We start from the raw sequence: 15,611 nt of genomic DNA on the forward strand, positions 1-15,611 counted from the left end.
ATTTAACTTCTCTAAGCCCTGCTTTTCTCACCAGTAAAATGGGAATAATAATAGTTGCTACTTTGTAGGAATATAAAAAGGATCAAATGTAATCCTAGGAACAGCACAAGATCTAGCCTGGAATAAGCAGTTGATTAATGCTAACATTTGTTATTAGACATGATCCCTCCAAACCACAAATGCTGTTGCTCTAGAAAGATCCTCATCTTCCTCCCTGGACTGATGTTCCCTAACTGGTCCCCGAGCATCCACTCAATTCACCCTTCCCAAAGCCATCTGGTCAATTCATACTCCATCTTAAAATTCTCTAGGGGCTCTCCATTAACTCTAAGAAGCTTAAAATTCAGCTTGCTTACTAAGGATTTCAGAGCTCTCCTTCATCTGGCCCACACTGACTTCTTCAGCTCTGCAGGTCACCCTTTGTAGTCTGTATTGTAGCTATGGGAAATCACACGCTGTTTCCTAAAACAAGCTTCTGCACATACATCCCCCTGCCTGATACGTGCATCTCCCTGACTAATTCCAACCCATTATTCTCAAGACCCAACTAAAGGACACTCTCCTCAGTGAAAAGTTCTTTGGTCATTTCTCATTTCCTAATCTGTGTACACAATTTTTTTTTCATTGCACTTGTCTTTCTGTATTGCAGTCATCAATTTCCATATCTTTTTCTTTCATTAGAATAGAAGCTTTTGAGGGCAAGGACCATTACTCATGTTTATATGTGCGTTTTCATTGCACTTGTCTTTCTGTATTGCAGTCATCAATTTCCATATCTTTTTCTTTCATTACAATAGAAGCTTTTGAGGGCAAGGACCATTACTCATGTTTATATGTGCGCACCCTAGGCACACACATCCAGATGCCTTAATTTCTGACACTCGTCATTCTGCTTTCTGGCATCTGGAGGCTAAACAGCATAAATAAGGGGCTCCTCAGAGGTCTCCAGGCTACATATAAGGCACAGTTACAAAAGCCATCCTTGCAAGGCTATATACCAATAATGTTAGGTATTGAAGACATTTCAGATGTAAAATGTGCTACCAGATGAGGCTCTCACAAACGAGGATGAGTTGTAATCGATAATGTCAAGAAAAACCACACACCTAAAAGCATTTGGAGGAAACCAAAGAAAATTGATACTGGCAGAATCTAGAAGCCAATCATGATCACTTTGATCCCATTTGTTTATTCCATTGGAAAGATCCATTGGTCCTTTCAGTCCTAATAAATAACTGGAATTTCCAAGATCAGTGCTAGCTTCATAACAGTTTTCTCTCAATATATACAATGCTTAGTAGCTCACATATCCCTTTCACATTCATAATCTCATTTAAACATCATGATAATCTTCTGATGTGGTGTCCTCTCGCTCTTTTTAAAGATAGAGAGATTATTGAGTGCAAGTAGGTGACAAAGCCAGTTCTGGAATGCAGGTCTTGATGACACCCAAAGCAGAAAAAGAAGGCACAGACCTCATCAGAATAAATCAATCAAGGTCTGCTCAACTAAAGAGTAAAAATGAGGCCACATTCTCCAAGGATGCTTCAAGCTTTCCATCCTCAAATGCTTCATTGGTGGCCATACTGTTGCAAAAAATAATGTCTGTTTGAAGATCACATCAGACTTTCTAGAAGCATAACTTATCCTCTCCAGGCACAGCCTTAAAGCAGGAGCTTGCCCAAAGCTATGATGAAGTCCTCTTTCCCTGGGCCATGTGCACCTCATCAATCTGTTACACAATGCAAAATATGATCACAAAACATACTGCATAATCCACTCAAGTTTGAGCAAACTTTCCATCCATCACCAGCCTCTCAAGACATATGGTTCATTTCTGAATTGAGTGGCATAGAGGTAAAATTAGGATCACTTATCCAGATCTTGCTATTTAACCATGAAAACAGGCTCCTGTACCAGTTTAGTGTTGTTCAGCACAACAGCCCTTCCTACAGCCTTAGGAACCTGCTCAGCCGTCATGGTCTGGACCCTTCCCATTCTGCACTGGTTTGCCTCCTCTCATCACCAGGGAGAAAGCTATTTGGGATGGTCTAGTGTAGGGGTCAGCAAACTATCACCTGTGGACAAATACAGCATGTGGCCAGTTGCTGTGAGTAGTGCAAAAGAAGTACAGGTGAGAGAGAGAGGCATAGGCCAGCTATGGGAGCTTTGCAGGCCACATTAAAAATCAGCAAGGCTTTGGGATGCACAGAAGGGTTTCATCTAAAGGGAAGTTTGGCTATTTTAAAAGAACACTATCTGCTATGAATAAAGGATTGGAAGGGGGCAAGAATGGATGCAGAAAGACCGGTTGGGAGTCAACTGCAATGTCTGGTGTCATGTGCATGTGACCTCTGCATCCACACAGGGTCTTGCACCCAGAAAGGTCCCAGGCTTGTTTTAATGCTCTCCTTTCACTTGTTTGAAATTCTTAATAATATTTTTCATGGAGCACCCTACATTTTCATTTTCCACTGGGCCCCACAAATTATGGAACCATACCTGGCTACTGCATTCCTTCACATGAGAGGTACTGGTAGATATGAGAAGTGAACAGCCAGGGAAAATAGTGCATGTGTAGGGAAAAAGCCAAACAGCATTTATTCGACATCATATAACCTTTAACTATACATCCATCTATCCACTCAATACACATTACACCATTCACTGGGCTTTGGCCAGGCCCTGCAGATTCACAGATGAATAAAACATTATTTCCATCCTTTAGGAACTTAGGGGCAAACAATTTTAAGTAGGTACATATAGGAGGGAATCGTGAATATTGAAAACATCACTGAGATCTGGATTGATAACTAGTCTTCACCCATCAGTAGCTCTGTGAACTGGAGTAAATTACTTAACATCTGAATCTCAGTTTCTTCTTTTCTAGAATAGGGACAATAGTATACTATTGTTGATGTTACAATTATAGCAGACAGTATTTGTAAAGTGGTTAACAAATGCAGTCATTAGTATGGCAACAGAATGAAATATAAATTCAACCTGTATGGTTTATCATGGCTTTCATAGGAGCAAATGAGAACTAATAACTAAAAATTTGGGGTTGAATGCACAACAATGAAAGCTCTGAATTTGGGGCCTGAAGTGTGAATTCTTATCCTTTTCTCTGACACAATGACTGTGATCTTAGGCAAGTAACTTCTCCTCTCTGGGCTTCAGTATCCTACCTGTAAAATAAAAGGCTTGCAAGGATGCTGTCTTACATATGGTATGTGTAATATGGAATAGAATGAATCTAAAAAATGTGCATTGTAAAGTATTTAATTACATGGAATTATTCTCATAGTCTATGCTAAGTGTAAAAGTAGTCTATAAAACTGTATGAACCGTACAATAAAAGGCTTGCAAGGATGCTGTCTTACATATGGTATGTGTAATATGGAATAGAATGAATCTACAAAATGTGCGTTGTAAAGTATTTAATTACATGGAATTATTCTCATAGTCTATGCTAAGTGTAAAAGTAGTCTATAAAACTGTATGAACCGTACAATTCCAAACTTGTAAATATATTTTTGCATGGGAAAAAAGAAATGACATTTAGTTGACTCCAAAATATTAACCATTGTTTTCTCTGGGTGGTAGGCTTAAGGACAATTTTTATTTCCTTATATTTGTGAATTTTTATTAGTTTCCAAATTTACTACAATTAGCATAAACACTTCTGTAATGAGTAACACTCTAATTAAATATTAATTTTTATGACACATCATATAATATGATCTTTACAGATTTTATAGCCCTGAGAATTACATCACCCTACATGTGTTTTCACTTAATAGTGTCTTTCTTTACTAGATAGGGAGATGGTAGTATGAGTTCGGTAATTTCGTTAATACAAATGAAAAATGCTCTTGGTTTTAAGTTTCTGACACCCAATATCAAGCAAAGTATTATAATATGGTACAAATCTCAGCCATTTGGGTCTCTTCAAAAGTGCTTCAAAGAATCATAGAAGCTACCAAAAAAAAAAACCCTTCCAAATTCAAATTATAATTCTTTTTGGATGTTCCTCAGTCTGGCTGACTTACTATGCATATTGTGCAGTCTCTCATCAGTTTTTTTTTTTTTTTTTTTTTTCATTTGAAAAGCAGCTAAAGACTCAAAGATGGTTCATAATTTCCTTTTACTGTTTATTCTGAGTTTGGTCTAGTTATCTTTCTATTTTTGGTCAATGGCTGCTTTCAAAATGATTCAAGAGATATTTATGTTTTATCTTGAAAATGTGTTTCAAATGATAAATTGCTAGGCTTAAAAAAGTCTTCTCCACCTCAAAGAAAAGGGTATCAGAAGTGCCAGCCAGAGCAGGAGTTTGGGATGGATTCACAAGGAGGAGCCAAACAGGATATCTCCCATTCAAACTAAGCAATGTGAACAGCCACCATAAGTATGATTGTGTCCTGGGTGCTTTACTGGTGGCAAGAAGGAGACATCGGTGAGGCACAGTGCCAAGTATGTTACCACAATTTGCTCATTTAATCCTCACAATTATGGAGACAAATTCAGAGTCATTCGCAGGCGAATAAACTGAGGCCCAGAGAGATTAAATGACTTCTCCAAGGTCCAACAACTTAGTACCAGAGCTGAGATTGGAACCTGGATCTGCATGAGTCCAAAGCTCATGTCTTCGATCACTTTTTCAGAGGTCTACAGACTTCAAGGATTAGAGAATTAAGTGACATGAAGGAAAGAAAGGGTGATACTGGAATCTGCTTATTCTCCCCCTCCCCCCGAACAAGCATGATGATGACTGTGAATAAATGAATGAACAAATGAACGAATGAATGAATCCTCATTCCTAATATGCAGAGATGAACATGTGTAACTCACAGTCCAACACTGTTCACTTTCTCCTACTGTCTGCATGTGGTCACAAACATGATACATGATATTTACTTGTTATCTCTACACTGGAGACTACAAACCGGCTAGCTAGACAAAATACATCACAGAGGTCTCATACCTACAGAACCCATCCCATCTTTTCCTCCCGAAGTCTTATTATCCTTTAAGATTCTGCTCTGAAGTCTTCCCTGAACTCCCAGCCTGCGTTTCTTTCTCTTCCCATATATTCCCATGGCAACAAGGATGTATCATTTCCGTAAAGTGTATCATATTATGAAATTATCCGTATAATTGATTCATTCTCTTACAGGACTACTTCGAGGCCAAAGACAATGTGCTTTCTTTATCTCTGTATCTCAGTGTATGCCTAGCATGCAGTAGATGGTCAATAATTATGTGCTTCTCTGGGACTAAGAAAAGAAATGTAATAATGAATACTACCTATTATTAGCATCTTATCTCCAAGGAAAAGCAAATGAAACTGGGAATTTACAGATTCGAATTTTGTTTCAGCCCACAGAGTTCTTTGGTCCTCTTCATCCCCGTATGCACAATATCTCCATAAGAGAATGTACATTTCCATTTCTACACCCCTGTCCTTTCCTGGAGCTGGACTGGGCCTGGCCAGTATAAGCTAGCAGGGTCTTCTAGCGTAAAGGTAGACGAGAAGCTGGTCTTGGCAACTGGCTTCCTGCCTCCATTTCCCTGAGCCCTGTGCTCCTCCTGCTGGTCTCCAGCAAGAACCAAGAAGGGAAAGCTTGAGATCGCCTTGGAGCAGCCATGCTGATGCTCACTCACCTCCTCCTCTGGTCACCGCATCTCATCTACTATAGCCTTATTGTGTCCTTAGGCACATCCGAGTTACTTCTAAGTGAGTTCTGTGTATATGTGTGCTTGTGGTTGGGAGAGGATTAAACAAGGGAGTGATATGATCTGGTTTTAGTGATGAAAAATATTCTGGCAACTATGTAGAAGGTAGACTGTAGAGGGTAATGTCATGAGTCTGTAGGAGTGCATGGTGGCTGCACTCAAGTGGTGAGGTGGACATGGAGAGAAGTGGATGGACAGTCAACATATTTAAGCGGTGTAGGGGACATGATTTGGCTATGGGTCGGATGGGGGTGGTGAGTGGGGAAGACTGACTTGTAGTTTTTCTTTTGGTTCAGGCACAGGGTGAATGAATGAGGGAGCATTGCCTGCTATGGGGAAACCTGGGGAACTAGAGTACTGGGTGATGTAAGGCAAGTCACAGCATCCACAGAGGTGATTTGTATTTGAGCATTTTTATTTGGGGTTTTCATCTTTAGCCAGTGAAAGTCTGTTCACGGGAACAGTTTATTTCCACATGTCACCCATGTCCACATTCAATGTCCCAGCATTGCTTCCTCCAAACCCTTTCCCCTGGCCAAGCTTGTCCTGAGAAAGGCTTCATGCTGGACCAAAATGAAAGAGAGAAAGCATTGAGAATCAAGGAAGGGATTCCCTGACCTTCTGAATTGCTTTGATGGCTGAAAGTAATGTCAGTATTTAAAAATATCCTTATCACTGACCATCTTCAGCTGCCTTTCAGCTTGCTCTTCTAGAGAGCCCAGGACAACCCTGGTCAGCAACACCCTAGCTTGTGTCCGCACAAGGATTGGGAATTGAGTGCTGGAGTTTCACGTCAGGAAGAGAGGGCACAAAGGGAGCAAAGTCTTTTTTAAAAGATTTAAGAATTAAAATGGGGTGACAACCATCCCCAACTCATAGAATTGGTATAAGGGTTAAAATAATTGAAATAAGAATTAAAACAATGTTCAACTCATAGAATTGATATAAGAATCTATGCATGAGTGCACTTAGAATAAAGACTGCCACATAGCAAGTGCTGCATACCAGTCTCTTAAATAGGATAATACCTTTAAAAAGGGTGGAGGGAAAGAGACTTGCCTTCACACAGATTATTGTGATGAGAAGTATAAAAGCTCTTTGAAATCTAGAAAAAATGCTCTGCAAATAGAAGACATTCTTATTAACGTGAGTGCACCATCTAGACTCTAGAATCTCTTTCATCAGGGATGTCCTGGGTGATTCATACCCTTGGTCAACTGATTTCGGAATCAGCCAATGTGCAGAGCCTCAGAGCAGCTCTTATCACATAGTAGATGCTCAGAAAACATTTGTTTCTTTATGTACCACTCCTTTCTGAACTTCAATTTTCTAATGGGTGTCCCCCAGGGTTATGTGTAACTATGCCACCTTTTACCTTTCTTCTTCCAACAGAGATTTCCTGGGGACTAAGGAGGCGTCTCTGCTGCTGATGGCCATGTTCCTGCTTGCTGTGTTCTACCATGGACAGCAGGTGAACTCACAATTTACTCCCACTGTCCTCCATCACCTGACATTTCCTGTTGCCATGAAACTGGCCTGAAAGTCTCCTGCTGTTCTTTGCAGCAAATAGCTATTAGCTGCTTGCAACAAGGTGTGATTCTTAGTCAATTGACCCCCTAGTGAAAAGCAAAGCTGGAGAAGATGATTGGTAAGCAACACAGTGTTAATGTCCTTTAGGTACATCTCTTTCAGAAAGACCATTGTCCTAATAAAAGAGCTTTTGATTTCTGCCTGAGGCAAACTGGGGTCCTAACTCTGTTGCCTGGATAAGATTATTACTAGAGAAGTCATGTGCTGTATTAGGTAAACATTCAGGTTTGAGGATCAGCTGAGCCGGGGTTCTAATCCCAGCTCTTTCACTCAGCAGTGCATGGCCGTGGGCAAGTAACATATCTTCCTGAGCCTCAGCTTCCTCAACTCCAAAATAAAATAGCAATACCTGAAATCGGGCTGTGTGGGAAATCGTTTGAAATAATTGTGCACTGCATTTTGTGTGCTGCCTTGCATGTGTGCAGGAAGAACTTCATTACTGATTTGTCCTGATTAGATAAAGTGCCTACTATATTGGTTCCATGTTCTCTGAGCCCCTACTCTTTACCAGGATCTGGAATGGGCACTGTGGGCAGAATTGTACAAAACCCCATCCCTGGTTCAGTCTCCCAGAGGAGAGCAGACCCCAAATAATGCACCAGAAAGAAGAGACTTGTCCTGGGACTTCAGGAAAGGAAATTATTCTGTATGGGAGCATCATGCAGCCTTCACTCAAGAAGCCTTCCCCTTTGCCTCTCAAAGGCCAGTAGGACTTCTTCAGGTGGACCCCAACTCATGAGCATTCATCATCTGGGGAGATTTTCACTCCCTGAAAGAAACCAGGTCCTGATAGCCTCACTCCTCTGCCCAGGACCCCAGTCCATCTTTCTTTGGTCTGTGTGCATTTCAAAAAGAATAACCAGAAAAAGAGGAAAGCAAAACAAGAAGACTCTCTGAGAGAGCAGAAATAGAAACATCTCACTGGGAAATCACCATGGAAACAGGAAGTCAACAAACTCCTGAAACAGCCAAAAACCCCAAGAACCTAGAGTTACACATATAGTTATTTGTAATAAAGGGGGATGGTAAAATGTACTTAAGAAAAAAATAGGTAATATAAAAATTTAGCAAGTGAAGGAAATGGGGAAAGAGTTAATATTTATTGAGGTTCTACTGTGTGCCTAGCACTTTCCCTCTATTATTTCATTTAATGCAATCCACAACCTGCAATGGGAGTTATCATCATTCCTGTCTTACAGGTGATGAAGGTAAGGCTACTCAGCTAATAAGTGGGAAAACTAGAATTCAAACCCAGATCTGTCCTCAAAGCCCACCTTTTCTACTTCCCTAGACTGGAGCAGAACAAAAACATTGTCTGCACACCCACACAGTGACCCAGGACATTCAGTCCTGCAGTATGACTTTGGCCTGCTTTTATATTTTAGCTGAATTTATGATGAAACAATATGATAAATGTTGAAGTCTAGCCATTTCCAGAATTCCTGTATTTAGGTCTTTCTGGCTATCTGTGAAGACTGGGGTTCTGTCTTCCACATCTTGATGGCTTCCATTTATAGGGGAGAATGCCTTAGTCTGATATGCAAATGACAATCCATTTGAGGGCTGTGAAGACAGAATCAGACAAGGCAATCCTAAAGTAAAACACATGCTCACTCTGTTATAGGTTTTAAACTCACAAGTCAGAAATCCCCAGAAATAGATGAGAGCACAAGTTCAGTGTGAGGGTCCTCATTCCATAATAAGAAGGATGTTTCTGTTTCCTCTGTCACTTTAAGGAATTACTTTGTGCTCAGTCAGTGACCCCCTCCTCAAGTGGGACCCTTCTAACACTCTGACTTAATTTTTCCTATTCTCCATTTGCCCTGGGAAAGCAGATAACCTAATTGTGTTACAATTATGTGTAAAGAAAGAGTATGTAAGAGTTAGTGAGGGTCTGAGCTACTGGGCTTAAGTGACATTTGATATTTTTCCCTTTTATTTCTAACTTTCAAAGGGCTTGGAAATTACATAATCAGATCCCATAACCATAGCAGTTACATGTAGGTATAGGCTTTGGAATTGGGCAGATAGTATTGAAACCCCAATTCTGCCATTTGGTAGATAGGTGACCTTCAGCGATTTACTTGACTTTCTGAGTCTCAGTTTCCTCACCTATAAAATGGGTATGAAAACAACAGGTTCGAACTTCATAGAGTTGTTATAGTATTCTATGACAATATAATTGTAATATACTTATCCCAGTGGCTTGCACATATGAGGGTACTTCAAAAACATCATGGAAAGGTTCTTATCTTTTCCACAAACTTTTTGAAGTATCCTCATATAATAAGTGCTCAAAAATTGTTAGCTATTAATATTTTACTTTGAAAATAAGCCTATGACAAAGAGGGCAGGTATCATTATCCATCTGATCCCAAGACAGGAGCAGAGAGACTCGGGTCCCCTGACGTCACAAGGCCAGCAGGAAATGCCAGACTGAAAGAGAAATCCAGATGCCCCAACTCCTAGTTCCATTCTGTTGCCTCCATGTGCCACTGCCTCCCTATGATAGAGGGGCTTTCTGCAGGACTGCATTACTTCAGATGCCTTGCACTGATAGCATCCTTCAGGATCCTTTTCATCTCAGATCGAGCCTGCTTACTCCTGGGCTTGCTACCTGCTTCCACCAATTTCCAACTCAGTGGCCTCTTTTTAAAGAAAAAGGAAAAAAAGGCTGAAAAATGCCCATTGATGCCTGGCACACAGTAGCATCCAGTGGGAACATGTGTAATTATACATCTCCAGTGACAGAGGCACTTATGTAACCCAATAATTGGGAAATTTCATTTTGCACATATGTGGAAGCAATATGCCAAACACTGTGCCTCCTCCAAAGCAGGTGCACATTGCACGGGGAGAGCAAACAGTCAGTGGCCTCCCACCTTGTGCCTGCTTTACTTGCAGCCCTGGAGGTGTGGTCTTTGCCTCGGCATTTCTATTTATAGCAGAGGAAGCCACACCTGCACAGGTGACAAAGATTAATCAGGCCATTTCTCCAGTCACCTAATAAAGACAGATGCCAGGAATTGTGTGGCTCAGAAGGAAGGCCCCAAGCCTTTGAACCAAATGTTCTTGCTTTAGTGCCAGCAATGCCACTTGGAGAATTGGTGACCTCTAGAGACAGCCTCTCTGAGTTGTCATTTCTTTACCTGTAAAGTGAAAAGGATAATGGTTAACTGTTGAGAATTGGAGAAGACCTGAATGCGGTAACGTATGTATACTGCAGGGGTTAAGAGTCATGGCTTGGAGTCAAAATGCTCTGGGTTCAAAGCCAGCCTCTATTTGTGAGACCTAGTTGTCATTTCTTTACCTGTAAAGTGAAAAGGATAATGGTTAACTGTTGAGAATTGGAGAACACCTGAATGCGGTAACGTATGTATACTGCAGGGGTTAAGAGTCATGGCTTGGAGTCAAAATGCCCTGGGTTCAAAGCCAGCCTCCATTTGTGAGACCGTAGGAAACTGACTTCACCTATGTGCCTCCATTCCCTCAACTTCAAAGTAGACATAATAAAAAGTACCTTGTTGAGTTGTTGTGTGATTAAACGAACTTGAATACATGTGAAATACTTAGAACGGTGCCTGGCCCAAGGCAAGAGCTCAGTACATATTGGTTATCATTACTTGAAGCGCCTGGCACAAAATATAGGAACAGTGTATTTCAGTTCTCTTAGCAGTCTTTTCATATAGCCAGTTCCTCAATGCTTTGGTAAAAATCAGGAAACAGAGTGCACTTCCAATTCAGCTGATAGTTCTTGAGCCAATGCTGAAGAATTTTTACTTTTAAAAGTTCCGTGTCCATATCTTCTGTATACTTTGCTTTTCTCACCATGTCTGTACCACACTGTATTGAAATGATCGCTCTATTCGGTGCCCTCTTGCAACCACTCAGCCATGAGTGAATCAAAGGCATACCGTAGGTACAGTAGATCTTTAGTAAATTAAAGAGGAAAGCTACCTTCTGTGGAGGATTAGTGATATGTGGTACCTGCCTCCATGATACTTGCCTTGCCAAAGACTGTGCTGCACTTGGATAGATCATCTCTTAATGGACATGCCTTAGATGCAGTTACCTGTAGTCACCAGGTCAAAAAGCAAATTGCGTTCTTGTCTTGTACCTGGAAAATTCTTACTTAAGTCAACTCCAGCTCTCCAGATTTCCCTACTCATGTTTCTGAGTTGAATTCAATTAGATGAGTGCACTTTAATCAGAGAAATAATAAATTATGGCATGCTTCAACCAAGCATGAATTTTAAGGGGGGGAGGGACCATTTAATTTGGAAATACTTGTAAATAAGAAAATACTGTCCTGCAACTTGACAAATCAAACCTTGATGCTCTTGAATCTGGAGGGAGAAAATATCAGAGCACAGCTTTGATCTGACTTCATCCACAAATGCCTTAAATTATAGGAATACCTTATAAATCTACATTTTAGACATTTCAGAATGGTTTTGAATACAACATGTCACTTGATTCCTATAATAATCCGTGTCTTTTGAATTATATATGATGGGGGCAATTAACCTTAGTTTTTAGAATGGGAACTGAAATACAGGAAGCTGAATGACTTTCCCAAGGCCACACAACAACTTGGTAAAATATTCAGGACTAGTATTCTTTTATACAACCTGCTGTATCCACTCACAATTCTTTTAAATCTTTTTTTGTGAGAAATTGCAAACCTGTACAAAAGTAGATAAAAAAGTATAATAAACTCACAGCTTCAACAATTATCAACTAATGCCCAATGTTGTTTCATCTATATCTCCAATTTTGCACATTGTCCTGTCCCCCAAATTATTGTGAAGCAAATTCCAGACATCCTATCATTTTATCTGTACATACTTCAGTATGTATCTAAAAGATGGAGGGTTTTTAACCTAATCACAATACTATAAATACATCTTTTAAACGAAAACAGTAATTTATTAATATTGTCAACCCTCTGGGCAGTGTTTCCGTTTCTTAATTAGCTTATAAATGTATTTTTTGTGTGTTTGTTCGAATCAGAATCCAAATAAAATCTACAGATTGCTATTGGTTTATGTGTTTCCTAAGTCTTTTTCAAATCTATAGGTTCGAGATTCGATGTTGATGAGGCGGGGAGATGGAGGACAGAAAGAGGAATTGGTAAAGGGACATGAAAATCAACTACATTGTATATTGATAAATAAAAATAAAAATAAAAAATAGAATAATTTAAATAATCATTCAATAGATGTTATTTTAGGTGATATAGGCACAAGCCAAAATAAAAAAAGCTTTATGTGCTATAGTTTTACTAAATAAATAAATAAATCCACAGGTTCATCCTCCGTCTTTTTTTTCCTTCCAATATTTTGTGAGAGCGATTTGACCTTTATAATGTTTCCTAGCCTAGAGTTTGTTCATTGCAACATCTAAGCTTATTTAACACATTCCTCTATGCTTTGTTTTTTCTGTATTCTTAGTTATGTCTAGAAGGTTGGTAAGATTCAGGTTCAATTTTGGGGATGAAAAATATTTAACTGGTCTTTTTGGTGAATTACAATTAAGAGGCACATAATGTCTCCTTGTCTCTCTTTTTGTGATGTTAGTAGCTGTTGATAATAATAGCCTATACTCATTTATTTTATACTGATATTCTAATCCTGTCAATACTCCACAATTTACTTGCTGGAATAAATGATTGTCCTCACCAACTATTTGTTACCTGGAAGTACAACGTATAAAGCAAAGATGAATGCTAATTTTTTTTTTCTAAAAGTTCTCTATAAATTTCCCAATAAGTTTGACCCCTAGCATCATTCAGAGGTGATGCATGAGGTTGTTTAAGTGTCAATTTATGCATTTAGCATATTTCCTGTGTTTAAGTACATTGTAATTATTATTCTTATTAAAGCTCAACTTGTCACATCTTTGACAAGTGAGAGCCTATTTTGGTTGTCTTTTGCTTCCTTTTGACATAACCCCAGCAGTCTGATACTCCCCTTGTTTCTCGTATTAAAAAAATGTTGCAGGCTTGTACATTTTCTGCCCTAAACATTATCTATTTCTGGAAGGAGTGGGAGTCATTTTTGTATGAATTGATGGTTATAAGCCACTCTCTGGACACTGGGAGTGCTCATTGCTAATAGGTTTTCATTGTTTCTAAGTCTTGATTTCAGTGGGCAGAACTAGAAATATATGTACATAGTGACTTCACAGTGGTACTCCCATTTCACACAAAGAACTATAGGCTTTTTACTTAAGCTTATCAATCTTATCTCTGCATCACCTTTTTTCTTCCCCAAAATTCCAGTGTTCGATTATACCAACACAATTATTCATTTGCTTTATTGTATAATTCACATATAATAGTCTAAGAATAATAATACAAATATTATCACCTACAATATGATTATTGTAAGTGGCTTTAATGTTCTCTTTCAGCTCTTTTTATTCCTAGGGTATTTCCCTCTAGGAATGCAATCAAATAACTGTGTAAAAAGACATTTGGTGTAGTTCCTCTCTGTGTGGTTAGACATGTAGGTTCATTTGTTTGCTTGTTTTTACAGTTTAATGTTCTCTTTCAGCTCTTTTTATTCCTAGGGTATTTCCCTCTAGGAATGCAATCAAATTACTGTGTAAAAAGACATTTGGTGTAGTTCCTCTCTGTGTGGTTAGACATGTAGGTTCATTTGTTTGCTTGTTTTTACAGTTTTTTTTTATTAAGAATATTCATGAGATACAAAGCTAACTGTCACTCCTTCTGCCCATGATGTGAGGGCCAAATTCACACTGGGGGCACACCTACCACCAGAAATTACCCTTGCATCCCCTGTCCCCACCCAACCATCACCCCCTCACCCTCACCCTCTCCCCCCCACTCTACCCTGAAGCCCCAGGAGTGCTCCCTCCCTCCCTCCCTCTGTCAGACCACGACACCACTGTGGTCTTTCTTTCCTTCCTTCTTTCTCTCTTAGCTCCCATATATGAGTGAGTACATGTGGTATTCGTCCCTCTGTGCTTTGCTTATTTCACTCAACATAAGTTTCTCCAGGTTCATCCATGTTGTTGCAAATAATAGTATTTCATTCTTTTTTATGACAGAGTAGTATTCCATGGTGTATATATATCACAGTTTCCTTATCCAATCATCCATTGATGGACATTTAGGTCGGATCCATATCTTGGCTATTGTAAATACAGCTGCGTTGAAGATGGGGGTGCAGGTATCTCTTCAACATGGTGATTTCCATTCAGAGGTTTTTTTTAAATACATTTAGTTTTATAATTAGTAAGATATTTTCATGATTCTAAAGTCAAGTTTACTGTAAGCAAGACACAATTGAAGAAGTTTAAATTCTATCCCTATTCTTCCACATATTCCCTATTCCCTCCCTTCCTCCACTCATAAATAATAATTTTTACTGGTTTATACCAATTTATATCAATTTTTAATAAATAAACTAAGAAATGTATGTGTGTGTTTGTAAAAAGAGGGAAAGAGAGAGGACATCTCCCTTTTTTAGATAAGCGGTAGCATGCTATACACAATTTTCTCCCCTTCTGGAGACTATTCCATCAAAGTATAAAGAGAGATTCATTTCTTTTCAGAGCTGCATCATGTCATATTCCATGTGTACACTATAGTTTATTCAGCCAACAAAATGAACATTTCTGTTCTTTCCAAATTTTGCTATTAAAAAATCTGCCAAATGAATAACCTTATGCTTATGTCTGTTCATATTTTTGCTATCCACTGAGACTTTAAAATAAGGCAAAGAAAAGAAACTAGCTGAGTATTTTAAATGCTTGAATTCAGGGAAGCTAACCATGTGTTTCTAGGGCATCACATTTTTCATTTCAACAGTAGAAATGAAAGACTTTGAAATAATGACATCCCCAAAGCTGCAGTAAAAATAGCTTGTGAGCATTCTTGGGAAGGAAGCTGTCCACTTTCCAATGCAAAGAGAAGATAGGACAAGAAGGAACTAATGTGTACCTGAGTGCCTACTACGTGCCATGTGCTTTATCTATAGCATCCTAAATAATTCCTATTTCAAGTCTGAGAAACTGGCACTCATCTCAAGTTCAGAGGTAAGAAAACTAAGATGAAGTCACTAGTCCAGGGTTACAGTGCTTTAATGTGAACTAGAACTCTAAGCCTTATCTGTCTGACAACTAAATCCGTGATCCTTCCATTACTAGTTTATTCATTTCTTCTCTATTGCCTAGTGGTTAAGACCTCGGACTCTGGAATCCAATTCTGAAATTATGTTCAAATCCTGGCTTCACCACTAACATGTGCATGATCTTGG

The 15,611-nt window shown here is 39.2% G+C and overlaps 1 protein-coding gene across 1 annotated transcript in view; it reads left to right on the forward strand.

The window, feature by feature from the left end:
* ADCY8 (adenylate cyclase 8 (brain)) overlaps positions 1-15,611 on the forward strand; it is a gene marked incomplete at its 5' end in the record, with an annotated part of 128,380 nt that overhangs the window by 85,450 nt on the left and 27,319 nt on the right. Inside the window, one exon of the mRNA XM_008574415.1 lies at positions 7,129-7,207. Within this exon, the coding sequence (XP_008572637.1) occupies positions 7,129-7,207 (79 nt within the window). The remainder of the gene's footprint in view (positions 1-7,128; positions 7,208-15,611) is intronic.

The sequence above is a fragment of the Galeopterus variegatus genome, unplaced genomic scaffold (assembly GCF_000696425.1).
Source record: "Galeopterus variegatus unplaced genomic scaffold, G_variegatus-3.0.2 Scaffold1043, whole genome shotgun sequence".
NCBI lineage: Eukaryota > Metazoa > Chordata > Mammalia > Dermoptera > Cynocephalidae > Galeopterus > Galeopterus variegatus.